Genomic DNA, 17247 nt, shown 5'->3' with positions numbered 1-17247 from the left:
CACACCAGAAGTGACTTGCAGTTTCTCAAGTCGCTCCTGACACACACAAAAACTTCATATAAATTGCAAATTCAATGTTTACTCTTTGGTTTTAAAATATATATACGTATATATTTCAAGCTATGGGTGGTTGAATCTACGGATGCAGAATCTAGGGCCGACTGTCCTTCTCTGCAGTTCATGCCTGAAAGACATGAACAGGGAAATCCTCTATATTTTACTCAGAGGTGAGCCCCACTAACACGATTTATTCCCAAGGTTTACTCCTTCCTTCCTTCCTTCCTTCCTTCCTTCCTTCCTTCCTTCCTTCCTTCCTTCCTTCCTTCCTTCCTTCCTTCCTTCCTTCCTTCCTTCCTTGGGTGTATTTGATCAACACTTATTTCCACCAATGGCAATAAATATAACACTAGGGACACACAAACACACAAAAGCTAGTAGTGAGGGTAACATTAGGGCCCCATTGTTTACCCCTGTTGTTTATGGTGACTCTGGATGAGAGACCGCCTAGAACTTCAATTATCAATAGCCCTGCTCAGGTTCTACAAACCCAGGACTATGGCTTCCTTGATAAATGTTGCCCACTTGTGATACTGTTTTCCTCTTTTCCTATAGCTTCTACTTTACCAAGTATGATAATCATTTCCAGTGAGCTCTGTTGTATCATGATATATCCGAAATACGATAGCAGTCATTTTGGCTTCTGATTCAGATTTGCTTTGCTCATATAGACCCACTTATTTGTCCATGGTTTCAACAGAACTCTCCCTCATCACCACAAATTTAATTGAATCAATTATTTTCCTGCCAACTTTCTCCACTATTTAGCTTTCACGGAATCTGCAAACTGCTAGTGTTGAAAAGTGTCAGCCCAACTTTCCTCAGCCTGACACTATCCAGATGTGCTGATGAACCATTCCTATCACACCCCCAGCTCCCACTACCACAGGGCTAACTAGATATGGTGACGGCAGCTATAATCTAACACATCTGGAGATGCCAGGTTTACTGCTGCCTCCTTCCACCCACATGCTTCTGCATTGAGAGTGCTTTCCTTCGCAATGCTTCTTTGCTTTGTGAAAAGGGTGTGTGTGTAAGTGTATGATTGGATAGGAATTCATCTGCATAGAAGATGTTTTTCCTTGAGCAAATGGAACAGCCAGGCGTATCCTGTTTGGAGTTCATGTGCCTTCTAGTTGCCTGTTGGTCTATGGCATCTCTGTGAATGTCATATGGATTTCTTAGGCAAAGTGTATTCAGAAGCAGTTTTAGCAGTTCTTTCTTTTGAAATAGAGTCTACAGCACTATTCAGTGGTGATCTCCCATCTAACCAGGGCTGCCCCTGCTTGGATTTCAAGATCATATAGGATCTGTTGCCTTTAGGGTATTATTTAGGCCCTGTTTGCTGATCCCTTTTTGCCTTCTCATCCCCCATAGATAGGGACATATATAACCTTAGGCAGCTGGCCAGGGTTGCCAGCTTCCATCCTTTGCACCAGATCTATAGAGAGAAATCATTCAGGTTTATCAAGCAAGTAACATTAAAAGCATTGCCTGAATGAAGTTACAAATCAGGAGCTACCTATATAAAAACAAAAAGGATCATATCTGCACTGAAATTTCTCTGACCAAGTGCCACTTTAGGAAAAATCTGGTTTTAATTTGACCTTTCAAACAGTGAATGCTAGTGGTAATTCTTTGTCCTTCTTTAAAATGTTCTTCCTTGTTTTCTTTTCTTTTTTTGGTTAAGAGACAGATTCTTGGCACGTTTCTCTACAAGATTTCAAAAGCAGCCTCTGTGATTGCTGTGCATACAAATTCAGTAAGATCATAATAGGCCCAAACCGGATCAATCAGGAGATTCTCCTTCCCTCCTTACACAGCCTTGGCCCAAGTCTCTCACCACTATCTTATTGGCATTCTCACTCATCTCTTTGCTGTAGACATATGCATGCCATAGTGACCCGGCCAACTGAAGGCCAGCTTCTCATGTTTCATCTTGACTCCAGCTCCTCAAAACCAACACATTGGGAACTAAATCTGGACCCTAAGCAGATGTGGCTTATGATGCAGGGAAACACTGTGTGCTTTCATGAACACTGCTTGCTTTGAACCAATCCTCCACAATCCTTTACTTTTACTTGGCCTTACAGGTCCAAATCCATATGGAGGACCTGAGATTAGTGCAAACATGAAGTTTTAGTCACATGTACAGGAAATGCATTGAAACCAAAAAGACTCCACTGAGGAGTGACATGTCCCATTGGTTTCAATTGCATCCTCCAATTATGACTGAATGTAACCCTGAAACTCTAGTTTGTGGTGGTGAAGATGGAAGTAAGAGCAAATAAACATATCCAAAATCAGAGAGGCGGCATGAAAGTGATAGATAAAATTTTAAGACAAGCAGGGCATCTTGGGAAACCAATAGCTAAATAAGTAGGACAAAACTAGAAAATCTTCAACTATTGTTGAACTCCAGTTCCCATTAGCCTCATCTGGCATGACCTAATCAGGAGTTGGAATCCAAGGACATTTGAAAAACCGCAAATTCCTGTCCCCAGAGCAAAGAAGCATCCCTAACCTCACCCATCTAAAAATGTTTGTACATGTTCATGAACACATGAATGCACAGAGAGCTCTCAACATTGTAGTGTTGTGGGGAATTCCATTTTCACCTACTATCATCATTACCACGAGGCTTGCAGCTAAACTCAGAGGAATCAGAGAAGTCTGTGATATCATTGTCCCTTCTAAAAGGTTCTAACACTTTGATCTCACAAGCCCTCATTCCACTACAACCCTTCTTAGGAAACAAATACTGCTACAGCACATCTATGCCAGCTTTCCCTATACTCATCTTTCCTGTTATGACCTATAGCTAGTCCCCATAGTCCTATTATTATTCTGCTGCTGTTCCTTCTTGTCTTTCCATTGCTTTATGCTTTTCCTTGTAGACAGCCCTTCAGAAACCAAGAGTGATTTATTAAAGCAGAAAAAACTGCTTTGATTACTAAACAGCCAGAGCAAAGGATGAGGTTAATATAGCAAGAAATGAAGTGACATTGGCCTTCCATAGACATCTGGATTTCTAGCCCTGGGCTTCAATTTTCTAGCTAGCTGGTATTGCTTGCAGCTTCCTTTTCCTGATCAGCTGTATTGGCGGCATAATAAGGTGCGAGCAGCCAACGCCTGGTTCTTGGCTGGAGTCCCACAAGGTGATAGTGATGGGTGACTACATGCCAGACCTTCGAAGTGGCAACAATATTGCAAGAGAAAAGGAGGCAGAAAATCCTGAGAGCAAGATCAGGCAACATAAGGGTGTTGGTGACTCGAGATATTTTGCTTCACAAGGTGAAGGACATGACACCCCATCCTCATTCCTCATACATAGGCAAATGGTCAGTTAATATGACAATATCATCAATTTCATAATAACCAGCAATCTTGTTTAGAGGTCTCATGGCAGCCTGTATGGCACATGTAGGTCTTCCCAGCATCTTACGCCTGAGTCAGTTTCCTCAATCTGCCTAATAATAGAGCCAGCCCCAGTTTTATGTAGCTCTCTCACATCTGGAAGTGTGTGTGTTCAAGGCTACCACATCCTCTTTCTGTTTTATGGCTTTGTCTGCTTTTTAGTCATAAGATGATGAAACAAAGTGGTACAAAGGTTGGACAAGTTACTTTTTAAGACCCAGAACCCCCCAACAAATATGGTCCCCATATTAGTTGTAGTACAAAAATGTAAATGTTTTTGGGGAAAAATCAAGAAGCAATGTGTGTATGAAAAATATGCTGAATCTTTTCATCCTCAGCAAGCACTGAGACGAATGGGGAATGTTTTTATCATGTTTCAAAATGTGATCTGAATGAACAAGTACACTAAATGCAAAAGTCGGTTTCTCAATCCCTTTTAACTGAATTTAGTTGTTAAGTCTTCATCTCATCAGGGGAGAAGAAGAGAGAGAAGTACTTCCATGGGCATGGTGGGGAGCCAAGCGTTTACTTCCCTTTATCTTTCATCCCCTACTTGGCTCCCCCTTCCCCAATTCCCCCAGGCAATTTAGTTTTGCTTTGGGGAACACCACAGAGGAGCATCAATGGTGGTTTCTTGGCAACTGTTACATCCATCTTTCCACATGCTTTCTCAGCAAAACAGCCACAAATCCATCCAAGCAGCAGAGGTGGAGATGATAGGTATGCTGCAGGGAGAAGAGGGGCAGGAGTGGGCGGCTTTCTAATTGCTGTCTGGGATAAACTTAAGTCTGGGGCATGTTCATTCTGAATTTCAGGCAGCATTTGCAATTTCAGCATGCACTTTCTCTCAAGCTTCTCCCTATAATGTATTTCATCTAAATCACAGTAGTCCTTACCAATTCAGCAGCATTTCATGTCTTGCGTTGCCTCTAGGTGGGCAAACGTGGTTCTCCTCCCTTTCCCATTTTATCATCACAACAGCCCTGTGAGGAAGGTTAGGCTTGGAGATGTTGACCAGACAGAGGGCCCTTCCACACAGCCCTTTATCCCCAAGGCAGAAAATCCCACAATATCTGCTTTGAACTGTGTTATCTGAGTCCACACTCAGATAATGTGGGGTTTTCTGCCTTGACATTCTGGGATATAGGGCTGTGTGGAAGGGCCCCAAAATCAACTGGGAAACATCATTGTTGAATGAGAATGAGAGCCTGAATCTGATGTTGCAAACATGATACTGCAATGACTCCCAACAGCTTTGGCTATTTGGCCAGGAATTGGAATACCCAAAAAAGTTGTCTCATCTTTGGGCCCTTCCACACAGCCACATAATCCAGAATATCAAGGCAGAAAATCCCACAATATCTGCATTGAACTGGGATAGAGTCCACACTGCAATCTATTCCAGTTCAAATCATATAATGTGGGATTTTATTCAGCCATGTGGAAGGGGTCTTTGTGGGGAGGATAAATGGGTAGCTATCAAAAACATGACTTTTTTTGTGGTGGCACCCTGACTATAGAAATCCTTGTCCCCGGATAGGTCCACCTTATGTCAACCCTGGCATAAGATGTATGGAAGTTAGAGCCTTCCCACACTATCCTCTGCCACCCTCAGCAATTGCTACCAGTAGCATAAAGCCCCAGACTCAGATTCCATGGAGCCATGAGGACTGCGAGGCATTGAGAGACTCATCCTTTATGCATTTGTCTAATCCCTTTTGAAAGCCCCCTAATTTAGTGGCCATAATAAACCACACATTCTGTGGCACAAAATCCTCTAAATTAATTATGCACAGTGTTCAGAAGCACTTCAGAGCAGTTAATTATAGAACAAAGTAGATCAAATCATTTCATAATAAATGCACATTGGGAATAGGATGTCTACTATGGGAGTTTTAGGCACAGGAGAGATATTAGATGTTGGATTATATAACACTAGATTCCCAGTGCTATGAACAGCTGAAAATCTTGCCTGTAGTATATAAACTGCTTAGAAACCTGCTTACTATATCACACTATGCTCTGGACTATTTGAGCTGCACTGAGAATTCATCACCAGTATCATCTTAAAACAGGCAAAGCAACCTTGGTTTTAGCACTTGTATTGTGGTGTCTGCCCTACATGCCCGAGTGCCTCTGAAATGAGGTGTGAAAGTCAAAGGTAAGCCCCGCTCTTCAGCTCTTTCACAGAGGCAAAACAAATTACAGCTTGGGTTCTTCTCCTTTCTTTGCTGTGTTAGCTGGATCTATGAACAGACTGAATAAAAAGAATTCCTATAAGCTGCATGTTGGAAAGAAAGGGAAGTGGAGATGCAGAACTAGTTTCAGCATAGTCCACTTGCTTTCATTTCTCTGTTGGTGCACTTGGGGCTGTATTATTTATATTATGTAACCATATATGAATTCTGTTTTCTTCTTTTCTAAATAATCACAGCTCAAGCTTGACTGGAATATTATGTTGCCTAAAGCAAAAGTGCAGATCTTTCACCCCACAATTCCCATGTGCAAAGATGGATTGGATTGGCATTTGAATCTTGCTTCATCACTCATTATGAAACAGATTGGAAAAACAAACACTCATTATATTTCATTCAGTGGTCTGAAGACTTTACTGTGTTGTTTTTATATGAACCCAAGACAAACCTATTATGGCTTTTTCTTGGCAGAGATGGTTTGCCCTTGCCTTCCTCTGAGGCAGAGTGTGTGACTTGTCCAAGGTCATCCAGTAGATTTCCATGGCTGAGTGAGGATTTGAATCCTGCTCTCCCAGTGTCCAATTCCAACATTTCACTGTACTGCTTTAGCTGTGGATAAATCTATATTTTATAGATCTCTAAGAAAATTTATTTTTAGAAATATGGACAGCTTATATCGACACACATACCTACCTTATTTTCATCTCCTATGTACTTTCCCTTTCATTTTTCCATTTTCTTTCTTTCTTTTTTTCTTAATCATATTTTTCAAATGCAGAAGAAAGAGGAAACATTGATGAGGAACACCACAACTGAGAGCAACAGGCTAGAGCAGGGTAAATGGGACTGGTCACATAACACATGCATCTTTGTTCTTTTATCAGCTTGGCACGTTTCCCTGCCTCTCAGCTTCTGCTGCTTGGAGTATGTAATCTAGGTTACAACAGTATTACAAAAGATGATAAAAAAATTAATAAAGCATTAAACAAGCAATTGAATTAAAATACGAAGCAATGAAACACATCTTACTTTTTTTTTTTGAAAAATCCAGACGTTTTTTCTATCTCAGCTACCAAAAGGCTGAAGGCCTATTTAAATAAGAAGGTCATTTTTCTGCTGACGAAAGGAGGATGCCAAGTGAGTCTTCTAACCATCTTAGATAAAGGCAGAAGTCAAAAAGAGGGCAAAAAGGGTGCCAAGTGAGTCCTTCTTGGGAGGGAATGCCATAGATGTCAGGCAGCCATTGAGAAGACTCTCTCTCCCTTATCCTCATCCAACAAATGAATTAGGATGGTGAGGCAGCATCGCGAGAAAAGCCTCTCTCAAAAATGCACAGTTCAGCTGGGCTCAAATGGAGAAAATATATTAAAATGATGGCTAAAAAAGCAAATCTTGGTCAGATCTCAGTATCCTTTTCACCATTAGGCTTCGCCTCTTGACTTCCTGGTTAGTGAGATGGGGAATCCACTTTGACCTTTCACCATATTCTTTTAAACATTATCCCACCACATAGCTAAGGCTGAGAGAGTGTGACCTGCCTCAGGTCACCAATTGGATTGTATAGCCAAGCTGGGATGCAAACCCTGGTCTCCGGACTTGCAGTCCAGTGCTCAAACCATTACACACCACACTGGTTATTACAGATCTAAAAGGAAGCATGTCTTTTTATCATAACTAGTTAATGGCTGAATTAAGGAGTTGTGATTTGACACGGTCTTTTGCATTCTCTGCCAAAAAGCACTTGTATGGTACCTCAACGAACTTGATTCCAGGAATCCAGAGCACTGAGGTATAGCAGTTACAGTGGTGTCAAACTGCATCAATTCTACAGTGTAGATGCTCCATAAGCGACATCCCTATACATCAAGTATAAGGATAACATCAGACATGTGTGGAGACAATCAAGGAAAAGGCAGGGCAATGTCTGTGAAATGTTGCTTTTGGGGGAGCACAGTTCTCAAAATACAATCGGTATTAATTCTACAGTGTAGATGTGGTCACAGTCTGCCTTTCATGCTCACCTTCTTGGTACAGTGTAGAATTAATGCATTTTGACACCACTGTAATTGCCACAGCTCAATACTATGGAGTCATGGGGGCTGTAGTTTGGGGAGGCACTAGTAGTGAAGGCTAAACGTTAATTCTACAGTACATTATAGATCAGTGATTCCCAACCTGTGGTCCCCAAAGAACTAAAATATGGCCCATGGCATCACCATTATGACACCGTTGCAATGAGAGTGACTGGTCTCATGAAATCCTCTTATAGTGCCGAGGCAATGGGGACGTCAGGAGGGGAGAGGCCAACTACTCACAAAAGGCATGCCAACAAGCCTCCTGACTGCTGCTTCTCCTCCTCCTCCCTCCCCCTGAATGGAGCCATTCCATGTGGCACCTGGAAGCAGGGGCACCTTGGTGTCTTCATTTTTAGACCTGTTCCTGGGGTTATTTGGGGTGCTGATTCAGAAAATTGCATTGGAAAGACCACATTGGATTATTAGGTTATTAAATATGGTTTTCTGTGATCGAGCAGATGGCGACTACTGGATGGCATATATTCTTTATCAGAAACTAGAGCTGATGTGGTTTATCCAATGCAATTTTCTGAATCAGCACCCCCAAATTACCAAACTGAATCTAAAATTGACCAAAAACTGATTCATCACTCTTTTGGTACTAATGTTGGAGGGTGGCCCCTGGTCAATGTGGTCCCTGGTCAAAAAAAGGTTAGGAACCCATGCTATAGATGACCCTGAGAAAGAGGGCTTTGGTTTCTGAGGGGATTTCAGCCACTTTCCCTCTCAGCGACCTCATCCGAAAAACTGTGTCCAGTTCTGGGCAACACAACTCAAGAAAGATTTTTTTTTCGTGTCAGGAGCAACCGGAGTTGCTTCTGGAGTGAGAGAATTGGCCGTCTCAAGGATGTTGCCCAGGGGACGCCCGGATGTTTTGATGTTTTACCATCCTTGTGGGAGGCTTCTCTCATGTCCCCGCATGGAGCTGGAGCTGATAGAGGGAGCTCATCCGCGCTCTCCCCAGGTGAGATTTGAACCTAGCAGCCTTCAGGTCAGCAACCCAACCTTCAAGTCACGAGGCTTTTATCCCCTAGGCCATGGGAGGCTCCAAGAAGGATATTGACAAGCTGGAATGTGTTCAGAAAAGGGCAACCAAATGATCAGAGGCCTGGAGACCATGAATCCCTGTGTGGAATGGCTTGGGGGAAATGGGGATGTTTAGCTTGAAGAAAAGAAGGCCCAGAAGGGGCATGGAAGCCATGTTCAAATATTTGAAAAGATGTCACATTGGGGAGGCAGAAGGTTGGACTGGATGGCCCTTGGGGTTTCTTCCGACTCTCGGATTCGATGGTTCCATGGCACTAGGGCAGGCATGGGCAAACTTGGGCCCTCCCTCCGGGTGTTTTGGACTTCAACTCCCACCATTCCTAACAGCCTCGGGTCCCTTCCTTTCCCCGCTCAGCCGCCTAAGCGCTGGCACTCGAGCCACAGGTCCGTCCCCCCGCTTTCGCTGGCTCCTCTGCTTCCCCACGCGCGACCGTGGCATTGGTACACCCTCCCCTCCCCTCTCTTCCCCTCCCCTTGCTTGGCTTGGCTCCGCCTCCGCCCGGACTCTCCTTTACTCTCGCAGAGGCAGGAGCCGAGGCGGGCAGCGGCTTCCCTTGGCGGCGGCTGTGAGAGAAGCCGGGAGGCTGGAGCCCTCCTGGGGAAGATGAGAAGGGCGCCGGGAGGGAGCACCCCACGCCCCTGACTTTTCCCGCGGGAGGAAGCAGGCGGGCCGCCACCGCCTGGGCTGCCGTCTGAAGGCCATGTCCGGACCCGAAGCTCACGGCCACAGCCGGCGGCTGCCCTGTAAGTCTTCCCTTGGCTCCCGAGAACTGGTGGGGCGGGTGGGGTTGGGAGTAGCAAACTGCCCAGGCTCGCTTTCCACCCTCAACTTATTTCTGGGAAATGGGTCTAAACTACCGCTTTCCCCTTTTCTTGCAACGAGGAGCGGGTGGTTGTTCTCTGGAGCAAGGTTGTTGTTTTGGTTGTGTGCCTTCAAGATGTTTCTGGCCCCAATCAGTAGGTTTGTCTTGATACTGGGAGCTGTCATCCTATCCAATACATCTGTTGTTGGGTGCCTTCAAGTCATTTCTGACTTCTGGCAACCCTGTCATATTTTGGGAGTGAGGTGGATAAGATTTGTTCCTAAGGTGTTTGCTCTGCCTTCTTCTGAGGCTGAGAGAGAGTGACTTGCCTTCAGAGTCACCCAGGGGGTTGTATGGCCAAACCCTGGTCTCCAGAGTCATACAATGCACAAACCATTATGCCACACTGGCTCCCTGAATATGAATTCTAGTGACTTCTTCATCTTGTTGTGCGCCTTCAAGTCATTTCTGACTTATCACAACCTGGGTTTTCTGAGGCTGAGAGTGTGTGACTCCCAGGCCTGTAGCCGGGGGGGGGGGGTGTTAGGGGTTCAAACCCCCCCCCCACTCCGAAATTTTTCAGGTTAAAAAAAAAACCTGGTTTACTCATGGATTTTAACTGGTTAACCAAATCCCTATGCTAAGTCTATGAGATGCAAAAAAATTAAGAGTCCCTCCAGGCACTATCTCAAGCAGATATTGACAGGTCTGTTTCGGGGGGGGGGGGGGGGGGTTAAAGGGTTCACACACACACACCCCCCCCAAATTTTCAAAACCCCTCCCGAAATTTTTTTCTGGCTACAGCCCTGGTGACTCCCCTAAGGTCACCCAGTGGCTTTCAATGGCCAAGCAGGGATTCGAACCCTGGTCCCCAGAGTCATAGACCAATGCACAATCCATTAAAAACATTTTGACTGCTAGCAATTGAGGTGGAGGGCATAATTTCTAACCCTCTCTGGACTCCACCCTGCCCTGTCTATGTATTAACAGGGCTCAAAGCTCAAATTGAGGCAGCTTCCTTGGATACTTAGCAGGGCTTGGTAAATATTCAAGTCATGTCAGCATCTCTCCATTTTTATGTGTTGTCAAAGGTTTTCATAGCTGGAATCACTGGGTTGCTGTAGTTTTCTGGGCTGTATTGCCATGTTCCAGAAGCATTATCTCCTGACGTTTTGCCCACATCTATGGCAGGCATCCTCAGAGGTTGTGAAGTATTTTTCTCCACTTTTAATTTTTGAAAAGCCATGTTTGTTATTTTAATCCCAGACCCAAATATCACCTGCCTGTTTTTGCAGCGGAGAAGCATGGGCCAGCCAGTTGGCATCGATTTCAGCTACTATGTGAAAGCTGCTCTGGGCACAGCTTAAAGGATTCACACCTCGTTGTAATGATCAACAGCTGGGAAGCCTCCCCGCCATTGTCTTGTCACTGTAGCCACCCTATTAGCATTGTGTGTCATGCAAACAGCAGCCCACAGCATTCCTTTCTCACCCAGCGGAGCTGACTCAGAGGCCTGCCTTCATGATCTCTTTTATCTACTCTCCCAACCTGTCTTGTTTGGCATGGCTTCACCCTACAAACACACACCTGTCAGCTTTGCACCTTTCTGTGAAAGTGATCTCTAAAAAAAGCCAACAGATCTGAACAATTTCTTCTCCCTTGCACATGTGTCTGAAGATTTAATACTCTGCCTACCTGTATTAGGGGAGAGGGGTGGATGCAGTTTGGTCATTTCATGGCAATATCCAAGGGGCTAGCCTACAATATTTTGCTGTCTGAAGTAAAGGACAAAATGGCATCCCTTCACCGACATAAAGACTCTAACTGTCTTGTTATTTAAATATTGCTTTGACATCTGTGGGGGGATTGCATTTTCTCTGTCAAAGCTGAGACAGCAGTCTTGGTTTTTTAATATATTAGGTCAGTGTGTGTGATAGATCGGGTCAGATCAGTCTGTGTTCTCCAAGGAAAAAGAATAATTGTGGGATGCAGACTCAGGGATCATAGAATCTGTGTTGGCCTTGTCATCCAACCTTGTTCTGTGCATGAATATGCAATTAAAACAGCCCATCCAACCTCTGTTTGAAGACTTGCAAAGATGGAAGGTCCACCATCTTCCAAGGAAATCTATTCCGCTGTCAAACAACTCTTACAGGAAAAATAGTGGTTTTATTTTGTCCAACCTGACACCTGTTGCTTGAAGCATTTGACTCACTCTACCTAATGGTAGATCTGGCCATTACTTCCCAGTCAGCAGCAAAGGAGTAGTTTTTTAAATCATGTCAGAAGCGACTTGAAAACATACTGCAAGTCACTTCTGGTGTGAGAGAATTGGCCGTCTACAGAGATGTGGCCCAGGGGACGCCCAGATGTGTTACCATCTTGCTGGGTGGCTTCTCTCATGTCCCTGCAAGCTAGAGCTGACAGATGGGAGCTCACTTTGTTTTGTAGATTCAAACTGGCAACCTTCAGGTCAGCAACCCAACCCTTCAGGTCAGCAGTACAGCCAGCACAAGGGTTTAACCCATTGCACCACCACAGTTGAAAGCATTTCCTTCAAGGAAGGGAAGAACCAAAGCTCATAATGTGGCAGAAGGTGGACTTGGGGTGTATGTCTGGATTCATGGGCACCAAGCTGTAGATTTCTATTCCCATTAGGGCAGTTTTTGAATTTTGAGTAGGGAAAGATAAGAAGGGCCTTATCCAGCCAAAAAAACCCTCCCACTTTCCATTTTAGCCTAATCATACTTCCAGCTAGAGCCCAGCCCAAGACATGTAACTGCCTGAGGCGTGGACAAAATGGAGCTTCCTCCATTCCATGTATAGAAGTCCGTGAGAATAACAAGAATAACACAGTTCTGTCTTGCAAGAGAGGGGAATGGCCAGGGGCTCCCACTTAATTTCAAGGTCTAAAAACAGCAGAGGAAGGCAATGTCTTCTAAACAAATCTTGCCAAGAAAACCTTAAGATAGGGTCACCTTAGGTCAGAAAATACTTGAAGGCACACAAGAAACAAGAAAAGAAACAAAAGTTCAGGGTGTAAGTCCGCTCTGTTCCCGTTCCGCCTACTCCCCATAATTTCCTCACTGTTCTAGATGTCCTTTCCCCTCCCAACCCAAGATGAGAAGGATTCTATGTTACTTAAATCTTTGTCTGTAGGGAATATGTGCAGATGCTGTTGCCAGGGTCTGCTCTGGAGTGGAGCAGATTGTATTACTATTACTAAATAAATGCATTCAGACTTAAATAAATAAATAAATAAAAATATAAATAAGTCACAACGGCAAGATGCTTGCCACCCCAGTGAAAAAAATGACAGGAAGAATGAATGCATTTCCAGTTGCCCTATGGACATGCTTTCTTTTGGAATTCATTACTTACCACCACCACTCCTCCATATGCAACCTTTTCACCAGTTCTGCCATATTCCTATCAGGGCTGTAGCCAGAAAAAAATTTCAGGAAGGGTTTTGAAAATTTTGGGCGGGAGGGGGGAGGGTTGAACCCCTAACACCCCCCCCCCTCCGCTACAGGCCTGTCAATATCTGCTTGAGATAGTGTCTGGAGGGACTCTTAATTTTTTTGCGTCTCATAGACTTAGCACGGGGTTTTGGTAACCAGTTAAAATTCACAAGTAAACCAGGGTTTTTTTTAATCTGAAAAATTTCGGGGGAGGGGTTGAACCCCTAACACCACCACCCACCCACCCCGGCTACAGGCCTGATTCCTATGGCCCCATACAATCTGTGAACTATCTTTGCCACAAGATACCCAAGCTACGTCTATTGTCACAAGAGAATGCTATAATTCATTCCCTTCCTCTTGATGTATTTCTCGCCCCACGGACACACTATTCATAACAGTAAACATTTCTGATTTTTCCCCAGGAAGACTATATCTGAATTGTCTATTTTAACTGCACATTAAATGCAAATATGCATTTAACATTATTCCGGTTTGGCACTTAGTCTGTTGGGGCTGTTATAGTAATTCTAAGGGTTGAGCAGCCCTTCTTTGTCAGCTGATGTGGGTTAGAATCTGAGCAGACAATTCTTCCTGTTTGGTGATATAGCCCTTTTCTTGAATCATAGCCCTGTAAAGAGCAATCTAGTAGCATTTTCTCTGAGTAATCCAGACTGTGTTGTTTCTTAGAGATACACGACCTTCCTAAAAATCTTCTTCATGGGAATGATGGAGAAGAAGGTCTTAGATACAGAAACCTCCAAGAATGAACTGGCCTGTAACCAGAGAGAGAGAAAATCATCAAAAAAGACTCCCATAGAAACATTTCCCACAGCCTTCCTTTGGGATATGATGCAGCAGCAAAAGCATAAAATCCAAACCACCGTAAGAGGAAACGCAGGAAGCGTAGAAGCCAAGCGAGGCAGTGGTTTTGGCAGAGAGTTAAGAGAAAAGAGACCGGGGTGAGGAGGTGGTACCTCATGACCCTTCTCCCTGTCACAAATTCATAATGAAAGCCAGACTAGCCAATCCTCAAATCCCTCGAGTCACAGAGCTAAAAATATCCCCACTGTCCAGAGCTCTTTCTCCCCAGCAGAGACTACATCATAAGACCCTGCTATTTACAGGGCCAGGAGTTACTTTATATAGAATGACGAGTAGAATAAAACCATGAGCGTATTAGCAAGGATGAAGGGTGAGGCCAAGAGGCTCTCCAAACATCGAGGACAACAAATGGTGTCAGAGTCTGTGTGTTTGGCTTTGTTCCTGCTTATCTTTGCCTAGTTTAACCTCAGAAGGGCTGTGTTTCTTTCATAAGGAATATTCTGGCCTTGTCTCTGGACAGGAACATAAGTATTTCTAATGAATTCCTTTCTGGGGAGATATTTCCTGTGTCTTGCTGCTCTCTTGAAGGTCTCCTACAGGGCACCGGAACAGCCTTAAAGTGGATTAAACCAGTGCTCTTAATACAGTGCTTAAAGAAAAAGGGCACCTGACCCTAGATGAAAGCCGTGTTCTTCGTTGAGGAAAACCGTGCCACCTAAAGTCCAAGTACATATTGTTTCAAGCAGTGATGGAGGTGTGTTCTGCATATGCTCAGTGGAACTGCTCTTTCCAGCTGCTATCCAAGTGCAGAATTGGCTTTGATTGTGACTTTCATGTGATAAATGCAGAACCCTGTGGTGAAATTAACAACTGGAATCAAATGGATTGAACAAATTTAGCAGCAGCATTGTCAAATGCTCTTCTAAATGACAAACGATCTTTGTACTGTTTAGATCAGAGTTTTCAGCCAGGGTTCCCTGTGATTCTATATAAACATGTTTCTTCTTTTTCTTTTCTTCTTATTCTTCCTCTTCTTTGAGTTGTGTATAGAATGTATTTTTAATGCAAAGGCTTGCCTGAAACCTGAAAATTATTTAAAAGATACTTCCATGGTAAAAAAGATGAAAAAAGCTGGTTTAGATTCTAGAAAACCTTCTAGTATATCTCTGTAATATAGATGTGAGTCTGTACAATTGGAAATGGAATACCAATATCAGGGAGCTATATTAGTAGAGGCTGGTGTTCTCTTTTAGCAAATGTGCCCATTGCTCTGTGTAGTGTGTAGCTTAATTCCATAATCACCACATGTCAGTGTAGTACTTAAAGATAAGTTTTTTTTTAATGTTTTGGGCAGCCATGGAATCCCAAGACAGATCCTAGTATGATTCCCAGCAGCTCAATGCCTGGTTTTGCTCTTTGCACCTCTTGATGAACAGCATAGGCAGCATAAATTATGCAAAATAAGAAATATGTGCAATTCTGATGTGTTACAGAATTTCTCTCTTCTCAGTGCAGAATTTGCATACTGAATCCTTTCTCTTATTTCAGTGGTTCTCAACCTTCCTAATGCCGTGACTCCTTAATACAGTTCCTCATGTTGTCATGACCCCCAACTATAAAATTATTTTCATTGCTACGTCATAACTGTAATTTTGCTACTGCTATGAATCATAATGTAAATATCTGATATGCAGGATGTATTTTCATTCACTGGACCACATTTGAAACAAATACCCGATACGCCCAAATTTGAATACTGTTGGGGGTGGGGGGGTGGGAGAATTATTTTGTCATTTGGGAGTTGTAGTTGCTGGGATTTATAATTAACCTACAATCAAAGAATATTCTGAACTCCACTAACAATGGAATTGAACCAAACTTGGCACACAGAATTCCCATGACCAACAGAAAATACTGGAAGGGTTTGGTGGGCACTGATCTTGAGTTTTAGAATTGTAGTTCACCATCATCCAGAGAGCACTGTGGATTACAAACAATGATGGATCTGGACCAAACTTGGCATGAATACTCAATATGCCCAAATGTGAACATTGGTGGAGTTTGGGAAAATAGACTTGACATTTGGGAGTTGTAGTTGTTGGGATTTATAGTTCACCTACATTCAAAGAGCCCCTTGAACCCCACACAGAACCCCCATGACCAACAGAAAATACTGGAGGTATTTGGGTTCCTAAGACCATCAGAAATATGTGTTTTCTGATGGTCTTTAGCAACCCCTCTGAAACACCCTTCGAAACCCCCATGGGTCCTAACCCCCAGGTTATGAAATGCTGCTTTATATAGAACTGTGAGAGTATCACTTTCACATTCTTGGAGGGCAGAGATCCCAAACTCTGTGTGCTATTGTAGCATTAGGAGCAAATACTGCACTGAAAAGATTGAACGTGCAACATTACCCTTAAACAACCACTGGTTTTTTCATTTGTAATATGGGGATAATAATTTGTAGTATGGGGATAATAATTTGTAGTATGGGGATAATAATTTGTAGTATGGGGATAATAATAAATTAATGGGATTGTTGCAAAGATTACTAAAGCATGAAGTAGTATGTGTGGATGATTTTGGATTTTTTAAAAACTTCTTTAAGCTCTTAAAATGCACGAACACAACTTTCATACTAGGTCTTCTCTAGATGCACTGGACTGCAGCTCCCAGTCTCGCTTTCTACAAGAGTTGAGGCTAGAAATGATGGAGTAGTAGTCCAGGATATCTAGAGAGCCTTAAATTGAAGAAGACTCCATCAGTGTATCACTAGACCCAATATTGCAACATAGTAAGGTTCATTCTGACAGTGTTATTTAGGATGCTGTTATTTCTACTAGTGCAAAAGAGGAATCCCCTTACCCTCAAATGCCAATGTCAAAGATATTTTTAGGACTGTTACATGGGTTGAAAAGGTTGGTTTTCCTTCTGGGGCTGCTGTGATAGTCATAAGTAATCACACCCATCTTCTAGCTAGCACATCCAGAGCTCAGGGCCTTACTCTGAATCTCAAGGCTCAGCATCACTTCTCTAGTCTGCTGGCAAGGAGGAGGAATCTCAAAGTGAGAGAAGTCCTTTGAAAAGTACGTGTATACAGTTGGCCCTCCATATCCATGGATTCTGTGTCCACCCTCCATGGCTTTAAAATATTTTTAAACCAATTATCTTGCCATTTTTTTATAATAGACACCATTTTACTACATCATGATGTACAATGGAACTTGAGCATCCCATGAATTATAGTCTCCATGGGCATTCCTGAAACTAAACCCCAGTGGATATTGAGGGCCAATATATTTGTTTTCCTTGTGTTTATACTTGGTGCTTTGGGTCTGAATTGCATCTCTAGATCCACTGTGGC

At 43.3% G+C, this 17247-nt stretch overlaps 1 protein-coding gene across 2 annotated transcripts in view; it reads left to right on the top strand.

The window, feature by feature from the left end:
* Positions 1-9286: 9286 nt before the first annotated feature.
* dbndd2 (dysbindin domain containing 2) overlaps positions 9287-17247 on the top strand; it is a 34828-nt gene continuing 26867 nt past the window's right edge. Inside the window, exon 1 of one of the 2 annotated variants that reach the window (XM_062978875.1) lies at positions 9287-9535. In XM_062978875.1, coding sequence (XP_062834945.1) covers positions 9493-9535 — 43 coding nt within the window. In that variant the 5' untranslated portion in view covers positions 9287-9492. The remainder of the gene's footprint in view (positions 9536-17247) is intronic. The other variant, XM_062978874.1, reaches the window with a different exon arrangement.

Source organism: Anolis carolinensis, chromosome 4 (genome assembly GCF_035594765.1).
Source record: "Anolis carolinensis isolate JA03-04 chromosome 4, rAnoCar3.1.pri, whole genome shotgun sequence".
Lineage (NCBI taxonomy): Eukaryota > Metazoa > Chordata > Lepidosauria > Squamata > Dactyloidae > Anolis > Anolis carolinensis.
This window is presented reverse-complemented; position numbering and strand designations above follow the sequence as displayed.